Source organism: Lagenorhynchus albirostris, chromosome 10, assembly GCF_949774975.1.
Source record: "Lagenorhynchus albirostris chromosome 10, mLagAlb1.1, whole genome shotgun sequence".
In the NCBI taxonomy this organism is placed as follows: Eukaryota; Metazoa; Chordata; class Mammalia; order Artiodactyla; family Delphinidae; genus Lagenorhynchus; species Lagenorhynchus albirostris.
Genome location: NC_083104.1, coordinates 5,215,685 through 5,240,940, shown reverse-complemented (window position 1 = coordinate 5,240,940; position 25,256 = coordinate 5,215,685). Strand labels below are relative to the sequence as shown.

At 40.9% G+C, this 25,256-nt stretch overlaps 1 protein-coding gene across 6 annotated transcripts in view; it reads left to right on the top strand.

Moving 5' to 3' along the window:
• PPARG (peroxisome proliferator activated receptor gamma) overlaps nt 1–25,256 on the top strand; it is a 171,860-nt gene that overhangs the window by 135,426 nt on the left and 11,178 nt on the right. For 5 of the 6 annotated variants that reach the window (XM_060161140.1, XM_060161142.1, XM_060161141.1 and 2 more), the window contains 3 exons: nt 1,497–1,635; nt 9,436–9,635; nt 19,067–19,517. In XM_060161140.1, coding sequence (XP_060017123.1) covers nt 1,497–1,635; nt 9,436–9,635; nt 19,067–19,517 — 790 coding nt within the window. Of the gene's footprint in view, nt 1–1,496; nt 1,636–9,435; nt 9,636–19,066; nt 19,518–25,256 lie in introns of those variants that run through there. The other variant, XM_060161143.1, reaches the window with a different exon arrangement.

The following is a 25,256-nucleotide window of genomic DNA, read 5'->3' as shown; positions in this document are numbered from 1 at the left end:
TTAGAATCACAAAATATCAGAGATGGCCTAGAAAGGAAGTTAAATGACACACATATTTACTCAACATATTTTAATGTAGCACTGTTGTTGGCGTTTGGGTTACATCTAGGGGCATAAGAGACCATCCCTTCTCCCAGGAGCTCACAATTTTAGTTAGACAGTAGGGGAAGAGCAGAAAATAAACATACATATAATAAGTAAATTATATGGTATGTTAGGAAGTCATAAAGGCTATTGGGAAAAAAGAAGAACAGAGTAAAGGAGAACAAGAACTGCCAAGGAGAGTTGGGGACAGGGACAGGCCACAGTATGAAATAAGATAGATAAGCCTCACTGAGAAGTCGAGGTGTTAGCACAACTTGAATGCAGTGAGGGAAACAGGCAATTGTGTATTTAGAGCAAGAGCTTTTCTTCATGAGAGAAAGAAGTTGAGAGTGACTTCAAGGTTGGAGTTGTATCAGCTGAGATAGAGAGAGCTGCAGTGAAATAAGCTTGCAGGGTATGATTAGGACTTCACAGTTGGACCTGCTGGGTTAGAGATGGTTTTAGATTTCCAAGTGAAGATGTCAAGTAAGCAGCTGAACATACTTGTCTAGAGTTCAAGGTAGAAATCTGGAGAAAGTCCAAATGCATGTCAGTGGTAGAGTCAGTCCTAATTCATTGCTTTTTGTGTCAAACAGGGCCAGATACATTTGAAAGAATTAAGAAGTGAGTTTCATGAAGATGAGCACAATAGAAATGAGTAGGAATATTCTGAACAATAACAAAAAAATGGAGTAAGAAAATGTTTCTCATTAGAATTTTTTTTCTGGTCTTTCAAAAATATGTAAATGTAATAGAATTCAGTTAGCCTCAAATGGACATATTTGCTATTTTGAGATAGCTGTCAATTTTCTGAGGATTTATGTATTACTTCTCATGTTATTTTCTGTTATCTCTTCTTGTTTGTAGGCTACAACGATTATGGAGCACTCTTTCAAATGCATAAATAAATGAAACCAATTCTGTAGGAAATTATGCAACATAGAGAATTCCAAAAAATTATCCACATGTGGATTTTTATTGGCCCTGCTCATGTTTTAGAATGAAATGACTATAACTTTGCCAAACTGCTTAGCACAATTATAAGGCTGGGGCATGCTGTTGGAATGATTTACAGAGAGACTGAACTGATTACATGGTGTTTTATTTGCATTACATTAAAGCCAGAGCACTTCTTAGAGCTTGCTGAAATCCAGATGTAGAGCCAAGATGCATTCAATGACATCAGTGGGTTGTGGTCACTGTCTAAGAGCTAAAAAAAGGATACTGGAGATCCTCTGGTTCTTTATATTATAGCAGAGAAAACTGAGAGAGATTAAGTGATTTATCTAAAGTCACCAGTGACAGAATGTGTCAAGAACCTACCTTAGCCTCTGATACCCAGACTAGCGTACCTTTAGCCATTGTCACAAACACTCAGAATTTGCTTCCTTTTTTTCCATATCCCTTTGCAGGGTTTCTTCCGGAGGACAATCAGATTGAAGCTTATTTATGATAGGTGTGATCTTAACTGTCGGATCCACAAAAAAAGTAGAAATAAATGTCAGTACTGTCGTTTTCAGAAGTGCCTTGCTGTGGGGATGTCTCATAATGGTAAGTGAACCCTGAGTGCCACATACTTTACTATTCTCATTATGGCTGCCAGATCAGTAGACGTGAGGGCCGTTGCTGAAAACGTGTACAGTTTTTCCACCGATTGCCAGATTTCAGAATACTGCATGCTGCTAAAACGTTTCTCAATTAGGTCAGAATTTTTCAGCTTTAAATGTGAATCCTTCTCTCTTACAGTTGAGCATCTGCCATGATGGGAGTAAAGACTGGGAAATCTGGGAGATAATGGATATAACTGTAGTATTCTGAAACAAATGTAATGATAGTTGCGGTTAATTTTCTGTGTTGCTTTAATAGTATTAAAAACAGATTATACTTTACTTATATATATCAGTAGTTTCTACTTTATTTTTTTAAAATTTTGGGGGGTAGAGTTGATTTACAAATTTGTGTTAGTTTCAGGTGGACAGCAAAGTGAATCAGTTATACATGTACATATATCCACTCTTTTTTTTTTTTTTTAGATTCTTTTCCCATTTAGGCCATTACAGAGTATTGAGTAGAGTTCCCTGTGCTATACAGCAGGTTCTTATTAGTTATCTATTTTATATATAGTAGTTTCTACTTTTAATGTAGGAAAATTCTGATTTCTGGATACGGAACTTAAGTGGTGTATCAGAATTTAGATATGTGTCCTTTTTTCTCTTTACTATGCAAAAATGAGTAGAACACTATCCTTGACTTTATGCAGCATACAATTTGTGGATTAAGCAAATATTTTAAAGTTCCACAAAGCTTCAGTATCCATAGTAACATAAGAGAGTAAAACTTTCTACTTTTTAAACCTGTGTCTAAAGTCAGGCTTATGATTTGGAATGTCGACGAGGGAAGGACTGTAGGAGACCCATGTTTTCATGAACTGTAGCACTAACTCAGTAACATCATGGAAGACAGCGCTGTTTGAAGAAACAGTTCTTAATTTGGCTCTCATTGGTTGACTGGCTCACAAAAAATAATTTTGATGTAATTTGGTAGTATTATATTTGTCAAGAATTAATCAGTTCTTTCCAAAATAATTATGGGTTCAAGAGATATAAAATGCCAAAGTAATCAAATTAAATCCAAAGTCTCATGTCATCATATACCCTGTTTTTTTTTTTCTTTTACCTTTTCCTCTCTCAAAACTAATCTGGTAAGAAGATATAATATTTGAAGTCAGTCTTCATCTATAAGGACTCCAAAGCATCTGTGAAAATTAAATTTTTGTTCCATCGTGCAGATGTTTGGTTTTTATAGCAGAAATCAAGATATTTGGGAATCACTAATTGAACTGATCTTCTACCCTTTAAAAATAGTTTAAAAAATTATATTTGTATCATAATATGGGGTCATTTCCTCTAAAGGTAAGAATATATTTTGAATAGATCCATCAGCTATACTAGACAGGATGGAAATTTGGTCCAACTTTCCTCAACAGTTGATTATATCTGCTGTGTATACAACTGCAGTCATTAATTGCAAGATAATTTGCTGGTTTAATTCCATCAGTTTCCTCTTTATTTCAGACTTCACAAAACATAAGCGTTTTTACCAATTTTCAATTCAAGGGTTATATTTTAGGTGATGCAATCAAGTTGCAATAAACTTTTTTTTTTTTTTTTTTGGGCTGCGTTGGGTCTTCGTTGCTGCACGCAGGCTTTCTCTAGTTGTGGCAAGCAGGGGCTACTCTTTGTTGTGGTGCACGGACTTCTCATTGCAGTAGCTTCTCCCGTTGCAGAGCACGGGCTCTAGGCACGCGGTTTCAATAGTTGTGGCATGCGGGCTCAGTAGTTGTGGCTCACGGGTTCTAGAGCACAGGTTCAGTAGTTGTGGCACACGGGCTTAGTTGCTCCACAGCATGTGGGATTTTCCTGGACCAGGGCTCAAACCCATGTCCCTTCCATTGGCAGGAAGATTCTTAAGCACTGTGCCACCAGGGAAGCCCGCAATAAACTTATTTTATCTTTATGAAGAAATCCTTGACTTTAAGGTCATTATTACTAAGACTGCCTAGGAAAGGAGACCAGTTTTGCTTTTAATGCTATTTATTTTTTTGTCCTTTAAAAATTGTCACTTTTCATATTGAAGAAAAATATATTTCCTAGTGCTTGCACACATTCACATAAAATATATCTCCTATTTCTTATTATTTATAAGCAAATAATATTTAAAGTCCAACCTATATAGTATTGATGGTATAATTTTATCTTTCCAGAAAAGTCAAAGAAAGCATCATGAACTTGATAATAAGGTCATCTTTTGACTTGTTATGACAATTAGCTTACTCTATTCAGATAGAGGAGCAGTCTTGATAGAGTGTTTGGTTAGTTCATGCACAGGCAAAAAGAAAGAAAGAAAAGTCGGGGCGGAGAGAGAGAGAGAGAGGGAGAGAGAGGGAGGGAGGGAGGGAGAGAGAGAGAGAGAGAGGGAGGGAGGGAGGGAGGGAGGGAGGGAGGGGGAGAGAGAGAGAGAGAGAGGGAGAGAGAGAGAGAGAGAGAGAGAGAGAGAGAAAGAAAGAAAGAAAGAAAGAAAAAGAAATTAAGTGTCATGGCATCAAACACATGCAGTTCAGCATTTACAGGATTGCAAACATGACTAAGAAAATCCCTTTTCATGGGTTTTGATGGGAACGGGTTGCACAGAAAAGAAAACATCCATTTGATCTATACACATGAAGGGGACCTCAACAAGTAGGTTTTGATTAGTTTTGTCTATTATCCTGATGAAGGAAACATTTCCAGATACAAAGTTTTCTAGGATATTGTAGTAACTACTTAAAATTCCTTGCTCTGGCCATTGTGAGGCCAACAGTAATGAGGTTTCCGTTCTTATAGAAAGTCTTTTTCTTAGTAGTTTGTGTGAATGGACCTCAATGTAATAACTGACCAACTTATCAAAAGAGGTTTCTAGGGTTATACCCAGATCAGCTCCTTTTTTTTTCTTTTAATACTTTTTTTGGTATTTTCTTTTTTAAAATTTATTTTTATTTTATTTTATATTAATATTTTATATAAATATTTATTTTATTTTTGACTGTATTGGGTGTTCCGTTGCTGTGCTCGGGCTTTCTCTAGTTGCGGCGAGCAGGGGCTACTCTTCATTGCCGTGCACGGACTTCTCATTGCAGTGCCCTCTCTTGTTGCAGAGCACGGGCTCTAGGAGCGCAGGCTCAGTAGTTGTGGCACACGGGCTTCAGTAGTTGTGGCTCGCAGGCTCTAGGAGCGCGGGCTTCAGTAGTTGTCACGCACGAGCTTAGCTGCCCCGCGGCATGTGGGGTCTTCCCAGTCCTGGACTCGAACCTGTGTCCCCTGCATTGGCAGGTGGGTTCTTAACCACTGTGCCACAAGGGAAGCCCCCAAGATCAGCTCCTTGCTATTCACAGTACACACGAGAAGAAATAAACATCCCCCAAAGTGAATTCTCTCCATTCTGTGGTACTTTTCCTTCTGCTCTTTGGTCTCTCTGTTCAGTCCCTTCAGTGCATTTAGCTTCCCGGTTAGCCATCGGCTCCCACCTTTGAAGGAGACTTTGAAGTCACCTTCAAGGATCTCTAGGGACTCTGGGAACTATTGTTGGAAAATCACTAAAATCAATGATTGCGGGCTTCCCTGGTGGCACAGTGGTTAAGAACCCGCCTGCCAATGATGCAGGCGACACAGGTTCGAGCCCTGGTCCGGGAAGATCCCATATGCCGCAGAGCAGCGAATCCCGTGCACCACAACTACTGAGCCTGCGCTCTAGAGCCTACAAGCCACAGCTACTGAGCCTGTGTGCCACAACTACTGAAGCCCATGCACCTAGAGCCCTTGCTCCACAACAAGAGAAGCCACCGCAATGAGAAGCCTACGCACCACAACGAAGAGCAGCCCCCACTCGCCACAACTAGAGAAAGCCCGGGCACAGCAGCAAAGACCCAGTACAACCAAAAATAAAGAGTAATAAATTAATTTTTAAAAAATCAGTGATTGCTACGTCCTTTCAACTTTGAAAATTCTATGATTCTATGTAAATCAAACAACCTACCTCACTTTTCAACCAGCTAGTCCATGTCTTACAGACAGTGCCACAGTCTTCCAAATATCTAGATATCTGTCATTTACCTGAATTTAAAAGTTTCCACCTATATGTTTTTTATATGCCTGAATCAGGTCTCCCATATGTTCTGATCAATTCCTCAGCAATTTAAGTCAGTACGTTTGATGATCTCATAACGATGTAACCCCAGAGTACAAATCCAGGGCAGTCTGGGGTAGGGAAAGTATAAATGGTATATTTGATTAGTGGTTCATGGTATATGGTTCCATCTTCAGATGGAACTTTCATTTTGACTGTGACATGTAGTCTAAACATCGTAGAAGGACATGATTTCAGAATTCTTCCATTTGGATACATAGTTGTTTCTCAAATATCCAGCATTAGGTAGAAGAAGCACCCAGGTGTTGGATTGATATGTTTTGGGAAGAAAGTTTTTGTTTTTCTATAATGATCAAGATAAACGAAGTTCCACTTATTTTGGTATTTAACAATCCATCATTTCTAGACCATGGTTCAATCCTACTGACGCCTCCGAAGTCTTCCTGCGTTGTCCCGAACACAATCAGCTCAATGCCCTGTCTAGGCACCACCTATAGAGGAAAGCTCTAAGCGAAAGTAAAGCAGAAATAAAGAACCAAATTCCTAAGTGATCATTGTATCAGCTACTACTTGTTTTACACTTTGAAATAGTGATGCTGGTATCTGTAGAATCTTAATAAAAATACTCTTGTATATTAATGTTGCTTCTTCAGTCAAATGGATACTCATACACATTTTTATAGTTTTTCAAAGTACAATTTGTGTTTTGAAGTCCTGCTGTCAAGATCCCTGACATTAATCATATTTTTTAAATGTGTCCTCTTTATTTTTAATAGGATAATTTAGTCATTAAGAATTTTTTTTTTTTTTTTCGTTATGTGGGCCTCTTCACTGTTGTGGCCTCTCCCGTTGCGGAGCACAGGCTCCGGATGCGCAGGCTCAGCGGCCGTGGCTCACGGGCCTAGCCGCTCCGCATCATGTGGGATCTTCCCGGACCGGGGCACGAACCCACGTCCCCTGCGTCGGCAGGCGGACTCTCAACCACTGCACCACCAGGGAAGCCCAGTCTTTAAGAATTTTGACTAGAGAATATTTAATATTCAAGAGCTGCTTTTTGTATGAACTAAATAATAAAATAATAAGTTTAGGCTGTGCATTTTTTTAAAAATCTGAAGTAAAGAAGAGTTGACTTATATTACTTATGAGTCATTCAGCTAGGTTTCCCCATACCATTCAGTTTGGACAAAAATAATAATTTTTATAAATATAAAAAGTTAGTGAAACCTTAGCTTTACTGATTAGGATATCCTATTATATAAATGATGGATTTTTTTCTTTTATTGAAAAAAAAGCGACAACTTTCAAAATAATTTTTTAGCAGCTTCATAAAATGCTAGCAAAATGGTTTCACAGATTTTTGTGGCATTTAGCATTTATAAGGTAGTCCTCTCCTTCCTTGTAAACAGAAGCACTATGTATGTTGCAAAAAAAGAAAAGCCTGAATGGCAAATAAATTTAAACTGCAACATGTTACCTTTCAGAAAATATAACAAAGTAAAAAGTCCTAAAGGAGCTGTGGTACTTATACCTGCAGGGTATTCATTACCGCCCATGATCTAGCCTTCACCTCCTTTTCCCTTTGCTGCCCTTTCCACTTACATTTCAGACAAACTGCGTACTTTGCTGTTCCTGCAGAGTGCCCTGTGGTAGAATGCGTCTGGGGCTCTGAATATTGTGTCCTTCTGTCCCCTGTCAAAATCCTATGTGGTGCTGAAGGCCCAGTTCAAAAGCCTTCTTTTCCATCCGACTTCTAATTCCCCATTCTTCCTCTTCTGTGCGTTTCTTACCTTTCCTGTAGCACCACATTCTTATAAAGCGAGGGAGTGATCAGACCTGTATTATCAAAAACCAAACTACTGACAGCTCAAAAGGAGAAGTTAGAGAGGGAAAAATCGGGCAGAACCATCAGGAGACCAGTGCAATATTGTGATCTAAAACATTGGGAACGGTGAGAAGAAATGGCATTGAGAGAAATCTCTCAGCAGTGACCAATGAATACAAGTGTCCGAGGAGAGAGGGGTTGTCAGAGATTATTTGAGGTGTCTAGTTTGGGTGATAGAGTGAATTAATCAAGAAAGGAACACAGTAAGAGGAGACAGTTTGGAGGGGAAAATGAAAAGTTTGATTTTATGTTGCATTTGAGGTATTTGTGGAATATCCAGCATCCATGTGCAAAGGAACACAGTAGGAAGTGAAAAATAGGGGTCCAAATCTCAGGGAAGAGAGGGCAGGAGTCATTAGCACGTTTTCTGAGTTAGAGAGAAGATCAAACTAGGAATAGCAGAATATAAGTGAAGGAAGAGGCACTGTCAAAGACGTCTGGAATATAGCAGGCAGAAAGATAGGAGAGCCAGAAAAGCACAAACCAGTGTGAGAAAAATTTGAAATAAGAGGGTGGAGAAGGTCAACAGTATTAACGGCTGGGAGGAAGCTGGGAAGCTCAAGCAGAATGAGCACTTAGAAGAGGCCCCTAGATCTGACTGTGAGGAAAGCTTTGGATCCCTGTTTCTTTTTTTTTTTTTTTTTTTTTGTGCGGCTCCGGACGCGCAGGCTCAGTGGCCATGGCTTATGGTCCCAGCCACTCTGCGGCATGTGGGATCTTCCTGGACCAGGGCGTGAACCCGTGTCCCCTGCATCGCAGGCCGACTCCCAACCACTGCGCCACCAGGGAAGCCCCTGGATCCTTTTAAGAGCGAAGTTTTGGTGAATTTAAATGAGGAAAACTAGATTGCAGTGGGTTGGGAAGTAAATAGTAAGACAGAAAGGGGAAGACGACTCTTTCAGTAAGTCCAGTGGTGGAGGAAAGAGCATGAGGGGGAGATCATGCCAGGGTCGGAAGCTTAAACTCGGCTTAGGTGGAAAGGAAGGAGCTCGTAAAGAGCGGTACATGAGAGAGAGAATAATCCGTGTATATTTAGGCTCTTTTATATCTGGGATCTCCTAGACGCGTCCCTTTCATCCTTGCGTCTCCCAGTCCAGTCTGTCAAGCCAGTGTCTTCCATCAAACAGGTGTTCGTGAATGAATTAAATGTTGTCAAGTAAGACTTCAGGGTCAGGAGATGAGGCTGTCGTGTCTTGCTCATCTCGACCTTGGAAAGAAACCTAGGCAAGTGTTTATTCTTTACACATAGTTTGAAAAATGTTACCCCAACTTAAAAATTACTTAATAATGGTGATAAGGCTGCTCCTTGTTTTACTTTAAAGGAGCTGGAAAATAAAGTGATAGTTATTAGGTTGCCAAATCCTGCAAAACCTCTAAATCTGTACATTTTTTTTTTCCTCAAGAAAGAGAGGTGGAAAAACGTAAGTTATTGGCAACAGTCGTATGAAAAGCAATAGTGTTGTATAAGTCTCGTTTACAGGCTACAACCGTTACAAAATCAACATGTTAAACGTGGAAAACTGACCATGAGACGAAGCCTTACTCATTGTCAAAAGCCTGATAGGACTGCAAGTTCACCCCTTAGATGTTAAAGGACAAAAACATTTTTAATAAGACTCAACTTAATTCATTCGCTCCCCCACCATGTTCATTACAGCATTATTTACAATAGCCAAGAAATGGAAACAACCTAAGTGTCCATTGATGAATGAAAGGATAAAAGAAGTTGTGATGTATATATATACAATAACGCAGTCATTCATCCTGCCGTTTCTCTTCCTCTGTAGCCATCAGGTTTGGGCGGATGCCACAGGCCGAGAAGGAGAAGCTGTTGGCGGAGATCTCCAGTGATATCGACCAGCTGAACCCAGAGTCTGCTGATCTCCGGGCCCTGGCAAAACATTTGTATGACTCGTACATAAAGTCCTTCCCGCTGACGAAAGCAAAGGCGAGGGCGATCTTGACAGGAAAGACAACAGACAAATCAGTTAGTTCTCTTCTACTGTCTTCATTTGGGGTGGCTGGGTTTGTTGTTGTTGTTTTCCCTTTGAGTAAATGACTTACCATGTTACACACAGACACACACACACATGCGGAGTACCACTCAGCTGTTGGCTGGTACCTACCACAGGCTGAGTCTGAAACAGAGGAAAGGAAGTGTTTTCAGATAGGGTAAGTAAACATTTTGAAAAGGGAAAAACTCCTTCAAGTTCTCCTAATAAAATTTTTGAGAATAGTGTAAAAAGGTACAGGTCATCTTAACTTGAACAAATGAACTCTGACCTCCCTCGTCCCACCGCGCTCTTTCAGGATCCATGTCTTTTCTTGGCATCAAAATAACTGGCCACATCTATATGCCTTCACACAGCTCTGCTTTTCTCTGGGAAGGGCCTGACCTAGGTCTGGAAAAGGTAGTTAATCCCATTATTGTATCATTCAGAACTACTCAAATTACCTCTTAGAAGTTCTCCCTGGGGTATAAAAATACATTTCAGATATTACATCACTTTTCTTTCCTTGCAGCACTGTCCTGATTATTCCTGGGAACTGGAAGCTCTGTCCTTTTATTGTGTGTATGAATTTTATCTTCTTGGAGGCTCTGAGCAGCCAGGCCTACCCCAGTGCATTCTCAAACATCTGCAGGCACATTGATGACCACTGTTTAGGAAACCCAGAGTGGGTTATAATGGTGATTGGGTCACGTTTTCCAAGAAGCAAAATTCTTCCCTGATAGGAAACTGAGAAAGCAACTTGGAATTATATTAACACAAAATATAACTGTGCCTGAATTCTGGTCCCAATTCTGCCGTCAACTTGCACCGTGACCTGGGTCACATCTCTCTACTGCAGTTTTCACAGGTAGGGTCTGACTCTGAGTATGATATCTGCAGCAGCTTCCTAGGGTAGTAAGAGCCACAGAACATTCAGAAGACACTGTCCCAGCCCCTGAAAGCCTTCTTATGCTGTCGTTTATTTTCAAATGAACCCCCGCAGGAAAGGTGTGCGATTACTGGACAGAAATGTGTAACTCTTTCCCCACTCAGTTATATTTTGGGAAAAGTTTTATCACCCGTTAATGTATTTTGATGACTATCTCAAGATGGGTTTTTTTCCCCCCTTTTAGCTAAACCGTAAGAGTAGAATCAGCTAATAGAAAAAGAAAACTTCTGTGGGATATTGCTGCGTTAAAAGCCAAATATCAAGAAGGGCAGTAGGTTTTCTGGCAGTATTATAGCTGTATCCAGCTGTTTATAATTTTTTTTAATTCTTGCGTATTTATTATGTTCAAGACCCATGACCACCTTACAGCTTTTATTATTATCCTCTTTTTAAAGATGAGGAAACTGAAGTCCAGAGAGGTTGACCACTTTGCCCTGAGGTCCCAGAGTTAGCATGTGGAAGAAGCGACACCGGAGCGCAGGCCCTGTGCCTCCCGCTCGGGTGCGTTCTCCTCCCTGAAGCCAGTCCTGCCCATCGGCCAGCAGTGGCCAGGCTGACATAGACACTGGGGAAGTTTCACCTTGGGAAAGCATTCTGAGTTATGGTTTATTTTTCTGAACATTTAGAATGACAGGAATTGTCCACCTTGTTCTGCTGTCCCAGTACATTCACAGTCAGGGAGTTTTCCCTTTGCTGTTTCGTTCTTGAATTCTAGTAAGGAGGGCCGCTGTCTTCCATAGGGCAGGGCAACGGAGCATAGGTCATAGTAAAGCTGAGTCTACGTGTTCTTTAAATGAAAAGATCAGGGCACAGCAAAACAAAAGCAAATGACCTCTCCCTAGTTTATTTGACTACGGAAAGTAAACCGTGTTCATTTAAAGGTAGAGAAACAAACGGAAGATCAGGGCGACACAGCCAAATAGGGTTAACAATTGAAGGCAGCTTGCACCAGCTCGCTGAGAGCCCGTGTGGGACAGGGAACCTAACCGGAGACCCTGAGCTGGGAGAGGCGTGATGACCGGGGGACAGCCCAGAGCACAGTGTTTACTCCACAGTTTGCCTTGGGCCATTTAGTTTCCAGGAACTGCTTTCTCACCGTCTTTAAATCTCCCAATCCAGACCTGCAGTCCACACTGGAAATCCTATTAATTTAATAGTACCTGAAAGATAAGAGGAAAGCATTTAAAAAGCAAATTTCCTCAGTAGTCAAGATTTTAAATTTACACTCCCAGTGGCCAGCATACTGTTCTGCGTGGTACTCAGGGGCCACAGCCCGATCCACTGTAAATCACTTTAAAAGCTCACTCCAGTTGACTCCTTGGCTCTGAATCTTTGAGTTGCAACTAAGGTAATTGTAGGCTTTTTATGGAGTAAATAGGTATTAAGCTTTTTTAAGGGAAAGGGCTGCAAAGTGCTTGATTATAGGCTTCTCAAGTTTGTCCTTTTTCCCTCTGTAGTAACTAGGACTGTGCTTTGTGTTACTCAGAACGTATCTGCTTAATTGAATTAAAAGCTGCTGCCTAGGGCTTCCCTGGTGGCACAGTGGTTGGGAGTCCGCCTGCCGATGCAGGGACCCCGGGTTCGTGCCCCGGTCCGGGAGGATCCCATGTGCCGCGGAGCGGCTGGGCCCGTGAGCCATGGCCGCTGAGCCTGCGCATCCGGAGCCAGTGCTCCACAATGGGAGAGGCCACGACAGTGAGAGGCCCGCGTACAGCAAAAAAAAAAAAAAAAGCTGATGCCTACGCCCTTGGAAATTCTGGACTTTCATCAGAGGGCCTCTAACCCAAGATTTTCCCACCAACCCGGGCACCATTAAAGATCGGGATAGAGGCAAAATTGCCTCTTGTTAGGGTCTGGGAAGGAAAAAGAGACTGGGCCAAATCAGAATAGTCCATCCCCTGATTACACAAAACTGCAGTAGAATTGTGTGGCGCTCTCTTTTCTCCTTATCTTGCAAAATCAAATTAAGCACGAGTGGAAAGAAATAGTTCAGAGAGGAATATGCGAAAGGGAAAAAAAAATCAAAATGTGACTTCCAGTGAGACTAGAGATTTGTTCTTTATCTTACGTGGTCATGTTATTCATTTGATGTTGTCAAGTAAGACAGGGCTTACTTGACAGGGCTGTTATGTTATCACTTGCCCAGGACTTTTGAAAGATAAGATTTGCATTGATAGGAGAAGTTTTGCAGAAGTGTGGACCCTGGAGAAGGTGGGGCATGTGGAAGAGGGGCTGTGGCTGGTGCGATAGAGCCGTTTGCATCTCACTATACACCCTGCTTGAACTGATGTCGTTAGGGTTGGTTCAGTCAAGCCTGGGGGAGGCTACTCAGCATAGTGGATGGATGGCCAGTTACCCAGAACCTTTGGAAAAGGAAATGACTTTACTGAAGAGGCCATTCTTTAAATTTATCTTCTGCTCATTTTAACCATTGCCTAGGCCCAGCTCCAGCATTTGCCTCCAGGCCAACCAGGGCTTCTCCCTTCCCCACTAAACTCTCTTCTATCTCTTATTCGCTGGTGCCACCTTGAAGAACAGAACAGATAAATGAACAGATAGATTAAATGCCCCTTGTCCCCTCCTATCTTTTTAACTTAGATATCGTATCTTTGGGATATGATTGGCCCTACTTTCATTGTCTTGCCGCAAAGAATAATGCTTGGGAACTTTAGGCTTAGGGAAAGATGGGAAATGGACTCACTGGAGGTGGATCACCGGAGAAGAAATTTTAGGAGCACTCGGCCTTTTAGCCACCCTCAGATAGGAGTAGCACTGACTGTCCTCACAGTCTACTTCCCTTTCAATGGCTTGTTCCAGCCCAGCCCCTTCTTTGAGAGAACCTACCGAACTCTAAAAACCACAGATATGCTAGAGCGAGGGTGCTTATCTCCTGAAGGCAACCTGAGAACTGAATGGACTTTGGAAGTTCCCAGTGTTTGACTACTCCCCTGATGCGATGATCACACTGGGTGTGTCAGTGTCACGTGATCCCATGTTTGTTGATGAAAATAAACAGAGAGTGGTTTTCAAAAACCATCTTCAGTGCCATGGTTTGTCATAAAACAATAAATAGAAAAACCCTTGGTGTGTCTGCCAACTTTTCACTCCATATCTGAGCCATGGTGAGGCCGTCCTGGCTGCACTCTGTCTGCAAATAAGGAATAAAGCTTGTTATTTGTACTATATTGGACTTTGGGTCCCAAAGCATCCCACTGCTTATGATGGTTCTATGTGGAGTCACTGTTTTTATAATTACAGGAGCAAACTGATGCCATGATAAAAACAGTTCTTCTAAATAGTGTGTGAGATGTGAACCTTTCAAATAGTAAAACCAGTATTGAAATGTAAACTTGTGTGAAAACAGTTCTGTACCCATTTAAATTTTCGCATCCTAAAATTTACAAGGGCCCTCAAACTGTTGGAAAGATATCTGTCCTTTTAAATCCTACACTGAACAACTAAACAAAGTGTGGTCTCTTTCCCCCTTTCACTGTGGAAAAGCCTGAGTGAGCTGGAATTTGCTCCCCTGGGAAGCAAGATACCAAACAGACCCTCAGAGAAAAGAGCCTTAGGAACCACAGTATAAAGAGCAGGATGGTAGTGCTGATTGGTTTCAATGGTGACTAAAGAAGTTGGACTCCTGGAATCATTAGTTCATATGTTCATATTAAAAAAATAAATTTCTTTATTTCCAGTACTGTCGGGAATATAGCTAAAGATATGACAGATCTGAACCAATGGTATTCTTTCAGACAATAAATTAAAAAGATAATATTCTATATAGTTAAGAAGAAAAGCATTTTAATTTTTTTTTCATTTTTTAATGATTAGACTCAGTTGGCCACTGCCCTTGTTTGCCAGCTGAGTAACATTTTGGCCAGCAATAGACTTTTCTTTAAGAGCTGTGGCTATGTGCTGGTTCATTAGAGTGTGAATAATTCTTCGTATTGAGTTTTTATTTGTCTTAAATCTCTAAACCATGTAGGAAAACAAGATTACGTTTGAGAGACTTTCAAACTTAACTTCGATCACATACAGCACTTAATTGGCATCTCTAGGAAATAATAGTTCAAAGGACACTGCCTCCAAGATCCCGGCATATAAGAGTTTAAAAGCTCCACTTCCTCCCAGAATAGTCATTGTATTTTAAAAAGCAAAAGTGGGGAAGTCATGTAGAAAGCAACAGAAAGAGAAAAGAATTAGTCATGAGTGAGGAGATCTGGTTTAGTGTTTGCTATAAATAGCTGTTTGACTTTGGAAAGTCTCGAGTTCAGTTTATTCATACATAGTCAGAGAATGATGATGTAGGTTATTTCTGAAGACCCTTTAGTTCTCTAAACCGCATGGTTCTCAACAAGAGGGAAATAGGAATGACAGGGGAGAAACCAGAAAGAAGTTGAGGAAACCCAACCAATGCATTTTGGATTAACATTCACCCAGTGGAGCTAATCAAGGAGAGAACCATGTGTGTCTCAGAAGATGAAAAGTCAGTCAGAAGTATAAAAAGAAAGAAGAAAAGAAGATGAAGAAGATAGGCCCTAAGAATTCAATTTTCTTCCTGAGCCTTTGCTCTAATCTGTCAGGAAAACTAAGACTACCAGGAGAGCCCCGAATTTCAGTCTCCCAAATTGGAGAAATCACCAGAATAATCTGTGCTTTCTTAGTTGATTTTCTCATTTATCTCCTCTAGCTTGCCATTTTATTATTCAAAAGGAGCTGTAAACTTAGAGCATTCATGTGTAATCACTAAAACAACTTGTATATTAAAATGCTGCTGTTGTTGGACTACTAAGAAACAATATTGTTCTATCTGTCCATTCAAAACAGTAAAGTTTTATTACTCTACTTTGTTTTCATTAGTAAGCCAGCTTCCCCCATGATCTTTGTGTTATACATAACAGGTGTGCTATAGATCTAGAACTAATTTTAGTTATCTATAAAAACAGTACCCTTAATCCCATCCCGGTTTTGATACGTGGAGCCGTTTTTGAAAATCAAAACATATCAAAATAAATTACACTTGATGTATCTCTCCAAAGAAAACTAACTTCCTCTTACAGAAACCGTTTTGTTTCCCTGGAGAAACATTGTGTTCAAGTGCAATTTTCTTCATTCCATTCTGGCCTTGTTCTGGTGTGTCCAAAATAGGAGAAGTACAAGCATTTATAACAGCCAAAGGCCGACTCACCATGAAGCTAATGAAGCTTCAGGGCCTCTCCCTTGTACTGAGCCCCTTCCAAGGCTCAAGAAAGGGCCTGAGCTGTTTATTCTTATAATTTGTATTACTGAACCCAACAGTTGTTGTAAATGTCTTCAACTATCGTGTACATTTCAGGCCCCACAAAGCCTGGATCTATCCCTGATAACATCCTAGACATAATTAAGCATTCTTTCCTGTTAAGGAGAGATGCTTATCTAGCCATTTGATATAGTGTCTGAAGATAAATACATTGTTAGCCCCCAACTAAAAGTGTAAAATCATTAAGACCACATTTGAAGAGGATATGGTTCCTCTTAAAATGGCAGATCATTCAGTGATACGGTGCAAGCTAATAGAGAATGTAAGGCTTCCCTTTGCTTTGTAGAAAATACAGAAACATGGAAGTGAAGTACATTTTATGGGGAATATTTTACCAGAAGTGTAATGTTAAATTCATGATCCAAGATAAACTCCACTGGCTGAATTCCACCCGTGGTTTTAAGAGGTCAGCCCTCTGCAAACCAGGTGGGCCACTATCTTTTCGCTGTTTCAGGATAAGGAGGTCCCAGTGTGAAATGTGCAGGTGAAATGTTTGCAGTCTAAGAACTGGTGAATTGGTGGCGAAGAAAGGCAGATCTCTGGGCAGATCATGTCCGATCACTCTTGCAGTTTGACAGATCCGCATGGGGGTTGAAAGAATCTATGCAGACTTCAGAAATGCAAGGAAAACAGCACAATCAGCTATGACGAGGAAAAACAAAGAAATCCACCTGGGATTCATTTGCATGTCAATACCCATAATTCTCTGCCAGTTCACGTTTTGAAAACGCTGAAGGGATCTTTTTTTTAAAAAAAGAAAAGACTGGAATGGTTTGGCATGATGGTGGGGGCTGCTGATTCCTTTCTGTGTCCTTGAGTGTTTACCGCCAGGAAATCCTGACCAATGCCGATTGCCAAGGGGTTACCAAGTCACATTGTTGTTAAATGGAGAGAGAAAATTAGCAGGATTGTGCCCTATGTGCAACTCGCACAGAATTTCGAAAACAGGAACCCGGGGCTTTATATGAGGGGACAGGGGAAGTCAAGGGGAAGAGTCACAGGATGATTTATCAGGGCATAGTTCCAGATAAATTGCTTACATGGAGGTGGAAGAATTTGATGCATCCGCTCTGTGCCAAGAAGCTGAGTGGTTGAGCTCATCCAAAAGTTGAAGTGGGCCGATCGAGGTACCGTCTTTTCATATGTGAAGAGGGGATGATGTTATATCCGTTGTTTTTGGTACTCTGTACAGGTGCAGGGGGACTCTTCAGGCACCGTCAGATTCTCATGGCAGTAAAGAAAGCCAGGCTCTTGTTAACGTAAATTATAATACGCTACAAAACTCCTGGAGGACAGAAACGACCTCTGCCTAGGTTCTGTTAACGTTTTTCTCATGATTAGAATGTGGCATTCTGGAGAAACTTAGCACGTGTTAACTGGTGTGACTGTTTATCCACTCCGTCCTTTTTTTCCTCTCCCGGTAATAATATCAATCTGAAGTGGGAGCGGGGGGAGCGAAATTCCCAAAAACATAGTAAGCACTCTTCACTCCTGGTTTCCTTGAAGTCTTAGAGCCACCAGGCGAGCTTACTCTTGGGTTACTCACATCTGTCCTACTTTGTGGTTTTGTCTTTGCTAAACAATACAATTGAAGTGAATTTGGGGGTTTAAAAAAGTAACAATTTCTGGAATAACTCCAGTGAATGGTGTGGAAATAATAGGCAAGTTTGGAAATCTACTCAACATCGAAAACCCCTTAGTATTACTGTTATTTCCTTCAGTGTAGAATAGACTTCTTAGTTCGGTGAAGGGAATTCCCTGGCGGTCCAGTGGTCAGGACTCCGTGCTTTCACTGCCAGGGCCTGGGTTCAATCCCTGGTCAGGGAACTGAGATCCCACAAGCCATGTGGTGCAGCCCAAAAAAAAAGTTTGGTGATGATCATAGACTCCTATAGAGATTAATAGTCAGAGTCTCTGAACCAGTGGATCTTGAAGCTGGCTACTGCTGGCACTCACTGCATCTGCTTCCTCTTGCCAATGAGGAGAGAATTCTCAGCGTCTCTGCTCAGAAGAAGTTTTATTTTGAGTACATCAAAGACTGCATGTTCAGTGGACATGTAGTATGCATGCACACTCACACAGATATACACACACATACGCATACATCACAGACACTACATCTGAGAAATGCAACTAGCATATCCTCAAGAGAAGAGTTGGAAACTTCCAATGCAATCCACTCCCCTCAGTTGAGAAATTTGAGGCCTTGGAAAGATAAATGACTTTTCTAAAGTCACGTAGTTAACCGCAGAACCAAAGCTGGAACCCAGATCCCCTCAACTCTTATTAGGGGTAACTCCTTAGGGAGCTCAGTGGATCCACTGTATATATAAAGTGTAGCCGCTTCTCATTCAGAGTAGCCTTGAGAATTTCACGCAGACCACAAACCTTTGGTTAATTCTCTAGGAGGAAATGAAAGAGAAAGATCATCTATGACTAACACAGCGTGCTTTTGAGAGCAGCCTACTGCAAACCTGAGTCACTGATAAACGTCTTTTATTGATTCTTGACCCTTAAGGACACATACTTTGAAAAATAAGTTTTTTAATTTGACACTTTTGCAGCTTTTATCCACAGGCCTTACACAGCTGCTCTTTCTGAAACAGATTGCTTCCAGAGCATTAAAAAAAGAGAAACAGACATTTTCTTGGCTCAGTATTTTTAATCTGCTTTCAGACTGATTTTCTTTTATAGTTAAGTGTAGTTTACATGCACACTGTGTTTCTTTCAAGATCTGAGTAGATTTAATGTATAATTGCAAGATTACTTTATGTCCAGGTGGGTCTGTTCAACCCTGAGTTGCTGAAATAATTTTTTTATTGAAAGAAGTTTAAAAACATACACCATTGATAGCCAAAATAAACAGTAGATTTCGTATCATTTGAAAAATCAACAACAAAGACCCTCCAAACAACAGAAATTGGAGCTATTAGCCAGTCCCAGGTAAGGTGTTGCAGTATAAGTGGAAGGAAAGGGAGGCCAATATTAGTGAAATATGTTTGGTCCCAGAAGACAATTGGGAGGATTAATCAAGACACGAGTAGTTGCTCATTATTAATTAAGTGTTTTAGACTTTAAAGATTTTAGTTAGCAAAGCAAGTGTACATAGAGAACCTGGGGTGGTGTTGACTGAATTAGAAATCTCCAACTCAGCCATTTTCTCCCTTTTTTCTTTGCAGCCATTTGTTATCTATGACATGAATTCCCTAATGATGGGAGAAGATAAAATCAAGTTCAAGCACATCACCCCCTTGCAGGAGCCAAGCAAAGAAGTGGCCATCCGCATCTTTCAGGGGTGTCAGTTCCGTTCCGTGGAGGCTGTGCAGGAGATCACAGAGTATGCCAAGAGTATTCCTGGGTTTGTAAATCTTGACTTGAATGACCAAGTAACTCTCCTAAAATACGGCGTCCATGAGATCATTTACACGATGCTGGCCTCCTTGATGAATAAAGATGGGGTTCTCATATCCGAGGGCCAAGGATTCATGACGAGGGAGTTTTTAAAGAGCCTGCGAAAGCCCTTTGGTGACTTTATGGAGCCCAAGTTCGAGTTTGCTGTGAAGTTCAATGCACTGGAATTAGATGACAGCGACTTGGCAATATTTATAGCTGTCATTATTCTCAGTGGAGGTAAGCTGCTTCTTTGGATCTTCCGTGAAAGAGGGTGGCGTGGTGGTGGGATGGCTGAAAGAATTTGGACTTTCCTTAGTGTTAGGCTATGTGCCTTTTCTCTCTGCGCTTACCACGCTTTTCATATGGAAAATGCCAGTGGTATAATGCCACGGGAGTGTAACTACCTATGTGACGTACCGAGAAAGAACATTGTTGACTTCCTGTTTGAAGGCTGTGGGTAAGTCAGGTACTTTTCTTCTATTCTTCAAAATATTTTTTCTAGTCAGATCCAAACATGGAAGACAAATGCCCTTGTCTGCTTTTTTTTTTTCTCTTTATTTTCTTCTTCCTTGTCTTTTTCCTTTCCTTTCCAGAAGGCCAATCTCTTCTTCATTTAAGTAATGACATGTATAACTTTGTAAGACGATGCTCACTTGACATAGAGAAAGCACCACTGTGTTTGTGGTCAAATTATGGTCTGGCCCCAGCATCAGTGGGGTGTTACTTTGAATTGCTTTCCCAGGATCAGGAATCGAGGAACACACATTTACTGAGCCCTGTCTCCTCTCCCGTGTAGAGTCCTCTGCTGGCTCCCCTTGAAGTACCTTTGTGAGGTGGTTGGCTGGGATTAAGAATGCAGTCTGAACCAGAGAACACCCAGCGGAGAAATAAACTGAGTTGTTTAGCCAATCATTGTACTTTTGGCCTTGCTAGGACATGATCTAACTAACCAACTCCGACAGCCAGGTTTTATACTAAATCCTACTTTCATTGGCCTTCCACGTTTCCCACTTGAGTAGAAGAAAGTTTTAGTGTCATCTCTTTAATATAAAGATTGTTTTCAAGTGACCAGTTTTCATTACTGAAATGGACTTCAGGCGAGCCTTTTGTGTGTACCCTACAGAATATCCTCTGTGCGTGAAAACTGACGTGTAGGGGACAGTGGTCCTACAGATGTAAGCTGTGTGTAACTAGACAGCATGTTACAAAGAGCGGTCCTTTGTTGTCCAATGACTCCAGCGCAGAATGCTTCTGAAATCAGGTGCATGGTGTATCAGTAATGATAATAGTAGCAAACACTTATTAAGTACTTACTGTGTGCAGGAAGTGTTCTAGCCACTTCACACACATTCATTTAATTCTCACGACCCCAGTAAGGTAAGTACCGTTTTGCAAACAAGGAAACTAAAGCACTGAAAGGTTCAGTCACTTGCCCAGGGTTACCCAGGCAGCAAAGATGGAGCCAGGATGATGAACCGAGGCAGTCTGGCTCCAGAGTCCACACTGATACTGCCCTTCACACGACCAGGGTGCATCTAGATAACAACACAGCGCAAGTTAACTCCGAAGCAGCACCCCTTTTCTGTGTTATGTTCAATGTAACAAAAATACACTATCCAACGTGTTTTGATATCTTGACGGAATCTACTTCTTAAACAAATTGACCCTTGATCATCTGGGATCTGTGATTAATTCAGCAAAGAAGAATGAGATTCCAGTTTCTCTGAGGTCCACTGGGAGAAAAAGATTCAATTTTGGAAAAAACCAGATTAGAAAACAAGTTGGTATTGTTTAACTAGCTAATATTTTAAGGCACATTTTATTTTTATTGAAAGTTGGAAATATAATTATTAACATGTGATATATTTCTAAGATTTTTCCTAATCATACTATACATACCATATTTATATTCCTTTTTTCGCTTAACCATTTTCTCATGCCACTATTACTCTTTATTAATATTTTTATTAATTTTAAAAATAAAAGTAATATATGGTCATTTTATAATTCAAAGAGTACAGAAAGGTGTAAGTGAAAAGTAAAGCTCTCTATCCTCAGAATAAAATAGGACTAACAGAGTCCTATTTCCCCTTACCAAAAAGTTTCTATGTATGTGCTAGCATATATACTATATATATATATATATATATATATAATATATATGCTACCATTTAAAAAATTTTTTTTAATTGAAGCATAGTTGATTTACAGTGTTGTGTTAATGTCTGCTGTCAAAGTGATCCAGTTATACAGATATACATTCCTTTTTTGTATTCTTTTCCATCATGGTTTATCACAGGATATTGAACATGATTCCCTGTGCTATACAGTAGGAACTTATTGTTTATCCATTCTATATATAATCGCTTACATCTGCTAATCCCAACCTCCCACTCCACCCCTCCCCCCCTGCTCCCTCTTGGCAACCACAAGTGTGTTCTCTATGTCCGTGAGTCTGTTTCTATTTCATAGATAGGTTCATTTGTGTCATATTTTAGATTCCACATATAAGTGATATTATATGGTATTTGTCTTTCTCTTTTTGACTTAGCTCACTTAGCATGGTAATCTCTAGTTGGATCCATGTTGCTGCAAATGGCATTATTTCATTCTTTTTTATGGCTGAGTAGTATTCTGGTGTGTGTGTGTGTGTGTGTGTGTGTGCGTGCGCGTGTGTGTATACACACGCGCGCGCACACACACACACACACACACACACACACACACACCCCTCATCTTCTTTATCCATTCATCTGTTGATGGACACTTAGATTGTTCCCATGCCTTGGCTATTGTGAATAGTGCTGTTATGAACATAAGGGTGCATGTGTCTTTTTGAATTATAGTTTTGTCTGGATATACGCCCAGTAGTGGGATTGCTGGATCATATGGCAACTCTATTTTTAATTTTTTGAGGAACCTCCATACTGTTCTCCATAGTTGCTGCACCAATTTACATTCCCACCAACAGTGTAGGAGGGTTCCCTCTTCTCCACGCCCCCTCCAGCATTTGTTATTTGTGGACTTTTTAATGATGGCCATTCTGACTGATGTGAGGTGATACCTCATTGTAGTTTTGATTTGCATTTCTCTAATATATGCTTCCATTTTTAATGACTATAACGTATTTCATTTTGTAAAAGACCATTACATACTAAATTATCTTCCTATTTATGTTTGGGTTGCTTATAATTTGTTATAAGAACCTATAGAGAAGAATATAAAAAAGTATGGAAAATGTTCTAAATTCCACTGGAGTAATTCTTCTTATGTGTAAGTTTCTGTTAACATTTCAGATTATTTTCTCATTCTAAATTACCAGAAGTAGAATTGCTGGGTAGATGGCTATGAACATTTTTAAGTCTTTTGTTTCATTATTGCCAGATGGTTTTTCCATATAGTTTGTACCAGTTTATATTCCTACCACAGATAATAAGGGAGGCATTTGAAATAAGCCATTCAAAGATACTTAGTTTCTATCTAGGAAAGTTCTAGACAAGAAATAATCATGATAAATCAGGGCTTTTTGAACCTGAGCAATGTTGTTTTATGGGCACATAAGACAACAGTATGATTTCATCTAGAAAAATGCCATATACTGCCCATAACACACAAGCTAGATTATTTGAAAATCAGTGGTTCAGTTAGGCCTTTAAAATTTTTCTAAATTGGTCAAAAATAGCTCTGAGAATAACTTATTCAATTTAATAGATACTGCAGACTTTGGCTTTCAATTATGAAAATTAAAAACGGTATCCTTTAAATGTCAATGCTGTATAAACAAGTTGCTTTTAGCATTTCCCAGACTGTCTTCACAGCAGCCAATATCCAGATTTCATTAGATCCTCACAGCAGTGAAAGAAACCTGAAGGTAGCTGGCATTCATACGTTCTTAAAATCTTCTATCTGTGGTTATAATGAGAAGAAAACCCTGTGAATCATTTGAGACTTCCTTTAAAAAAAAAAAAAAAAAACAGAATTTACCATTGACTAGTTCCCATATCACAAAAGGCACATCCTTCCCTGATCAAAGTTTGCTTTTGTAGATGAAGCCAACCTATGGGCACTAGATAAGAATGAATAAACTGGACCCCGTGTTTGTTCAACACCAAGGAATTTGATTCCTTCTTTACCCAGAGAAGCTGGTTGGGTAGAGGCCAGAGAAAGAACTACTGCAGTCATTCCCAATCCAAAGACTGAGTTCCAAGGGGGATCAGTGTCCCAGTCATCTATAGATGGTGAAACCAACATCCCAGATTGTGGTTTACTGGAGTACAACATATAATTTGTTGTACAACATGTAATTTCTCAATTCCCGTCCTGGGTTTTCCAGAAAGGGAAAACATTTATGCAAGCAAGAAGGTTTGATCCCGTAAACAAATTTCTGATCCTGCTTATTCTTCACAAGAGGGATTATTTTCTCCTCTGCAGTTTATTCTGAAGCCTACAGATAGCTTTAGTGACTTGAGAGAGAAGCACTTTGGGCAGGGATCCCAGTGACCTTCTTCTAAGCTGGCCTTAGAATCACAGAAGAGTTTCATTCTGGTCGAGGCTATGAACCTAGACTGAAGGGAAAATGGGGAGATGGGCATTATGTAAGAGTGGGGTGGTGAGGGATTGGGGAGATCAAGGGCGGGGGATCCCCAGAGGACCCAAAGGGGATTTTTGGATGAAAGTACCTGATTTGACCCAACTAGGTATTTGCTGAGAAAACTGGAGTTGCAGTAGTAAAGATCACTGTCACTCAGCTTCAGTCCTAGAAACTGCTGATGCTGTTAGATTTGGTCCTTAGATTGGCCTGGTGTTCAGCATTTCTACTGTGTATTCAGGTCGCAAACCACTTGCTGAGGAAGATGACCTAGTTCTTCTCAAGGTTTTCTCCTCTCTCCCTCTTTCTCCTCCGAGCTTCAGGCAAGAAGAATGAGACTAAAAAGAACAATATTCCAGAACCAAAGGACAGCACTTTGTCCCTTTCATTCTCTCATTAGATCCTGATAATTCTCCTGTATTTTCATTCTTATTCCATAGAAAGAGAAGAGAGAGTCATAGACTTAGGTGAGCTGAGAACTGGTGAGCAGCAGTGCTAGGAGGGAAACCCAGGTGTCCTCACTGTCACCTCCCAGTGTCTCTTCTGCCACCTGGCTGGCGGATGTGGTCGACTCCCTCACGGTGTCGGTGGCCCCAGCCTGTGGTCCCGTCCCTGCTCTCCTGAAGGCCTGGCCCGGAGTCCAGAAGCACAGCTTCCTTGGGAGTGGTGATAAGGGAAGAACTTCCCTTGCCCGCTCTGGTCTCGCTGGCTGGATGGGTGGCGTCGAGAGTAATCACACTGCCTCCAGCAAGGGCATGCTTGCAGCTGACGCCACAGCCTCACGCCAGCCCCACCAGCAAACTCCTCAAACCCACCAGCAGCCAAGGCCAAGTAGAAAGCTCAGGAAAGCTGACAAGCCCCAGGACACTCCACTGGACACTTTGCCCCCTTGGGCGTTGGCTGTTTGCTGGAGAAAAGCTTAGGAGGGTTCCAGCTGGAACTCGGCAACAGGAAAAACAGGAAAAAGCTCTTTCTGTTAATTCAAAACAGTTTGGAATCCATTACAGTTCTTCCCAAACTTCCAAGATATGGGGAGGAAATTCACTGGATTTTACAATATATTTCTCGAGGCCGATTGTCATCGCCATCCTAATGACAGAGAAGCTGTAAATACTGGTGCAGCAGTCACGGATGGCAAGTCATCGAGCCTCCTCATTTACCCTCTTGGGTCTGGCTCGGTTATACAAACCTCCTATACAGCAGTTCCTCCTGTTTCCAGCCGTCCCATTCTTTCTCTGTGAAGCGATTTTGGACAGCTGCTCTTGGAGCGATCCTGTGCGTTTCTGCTGTTGAGTGGGCAGGGAGCATAGGGTACAGGAAGGGGGAACTGTTCACACATGTACATCTACAGATCAAGGAAGAGGGGATATTCTGTGACGGTTGGAAAA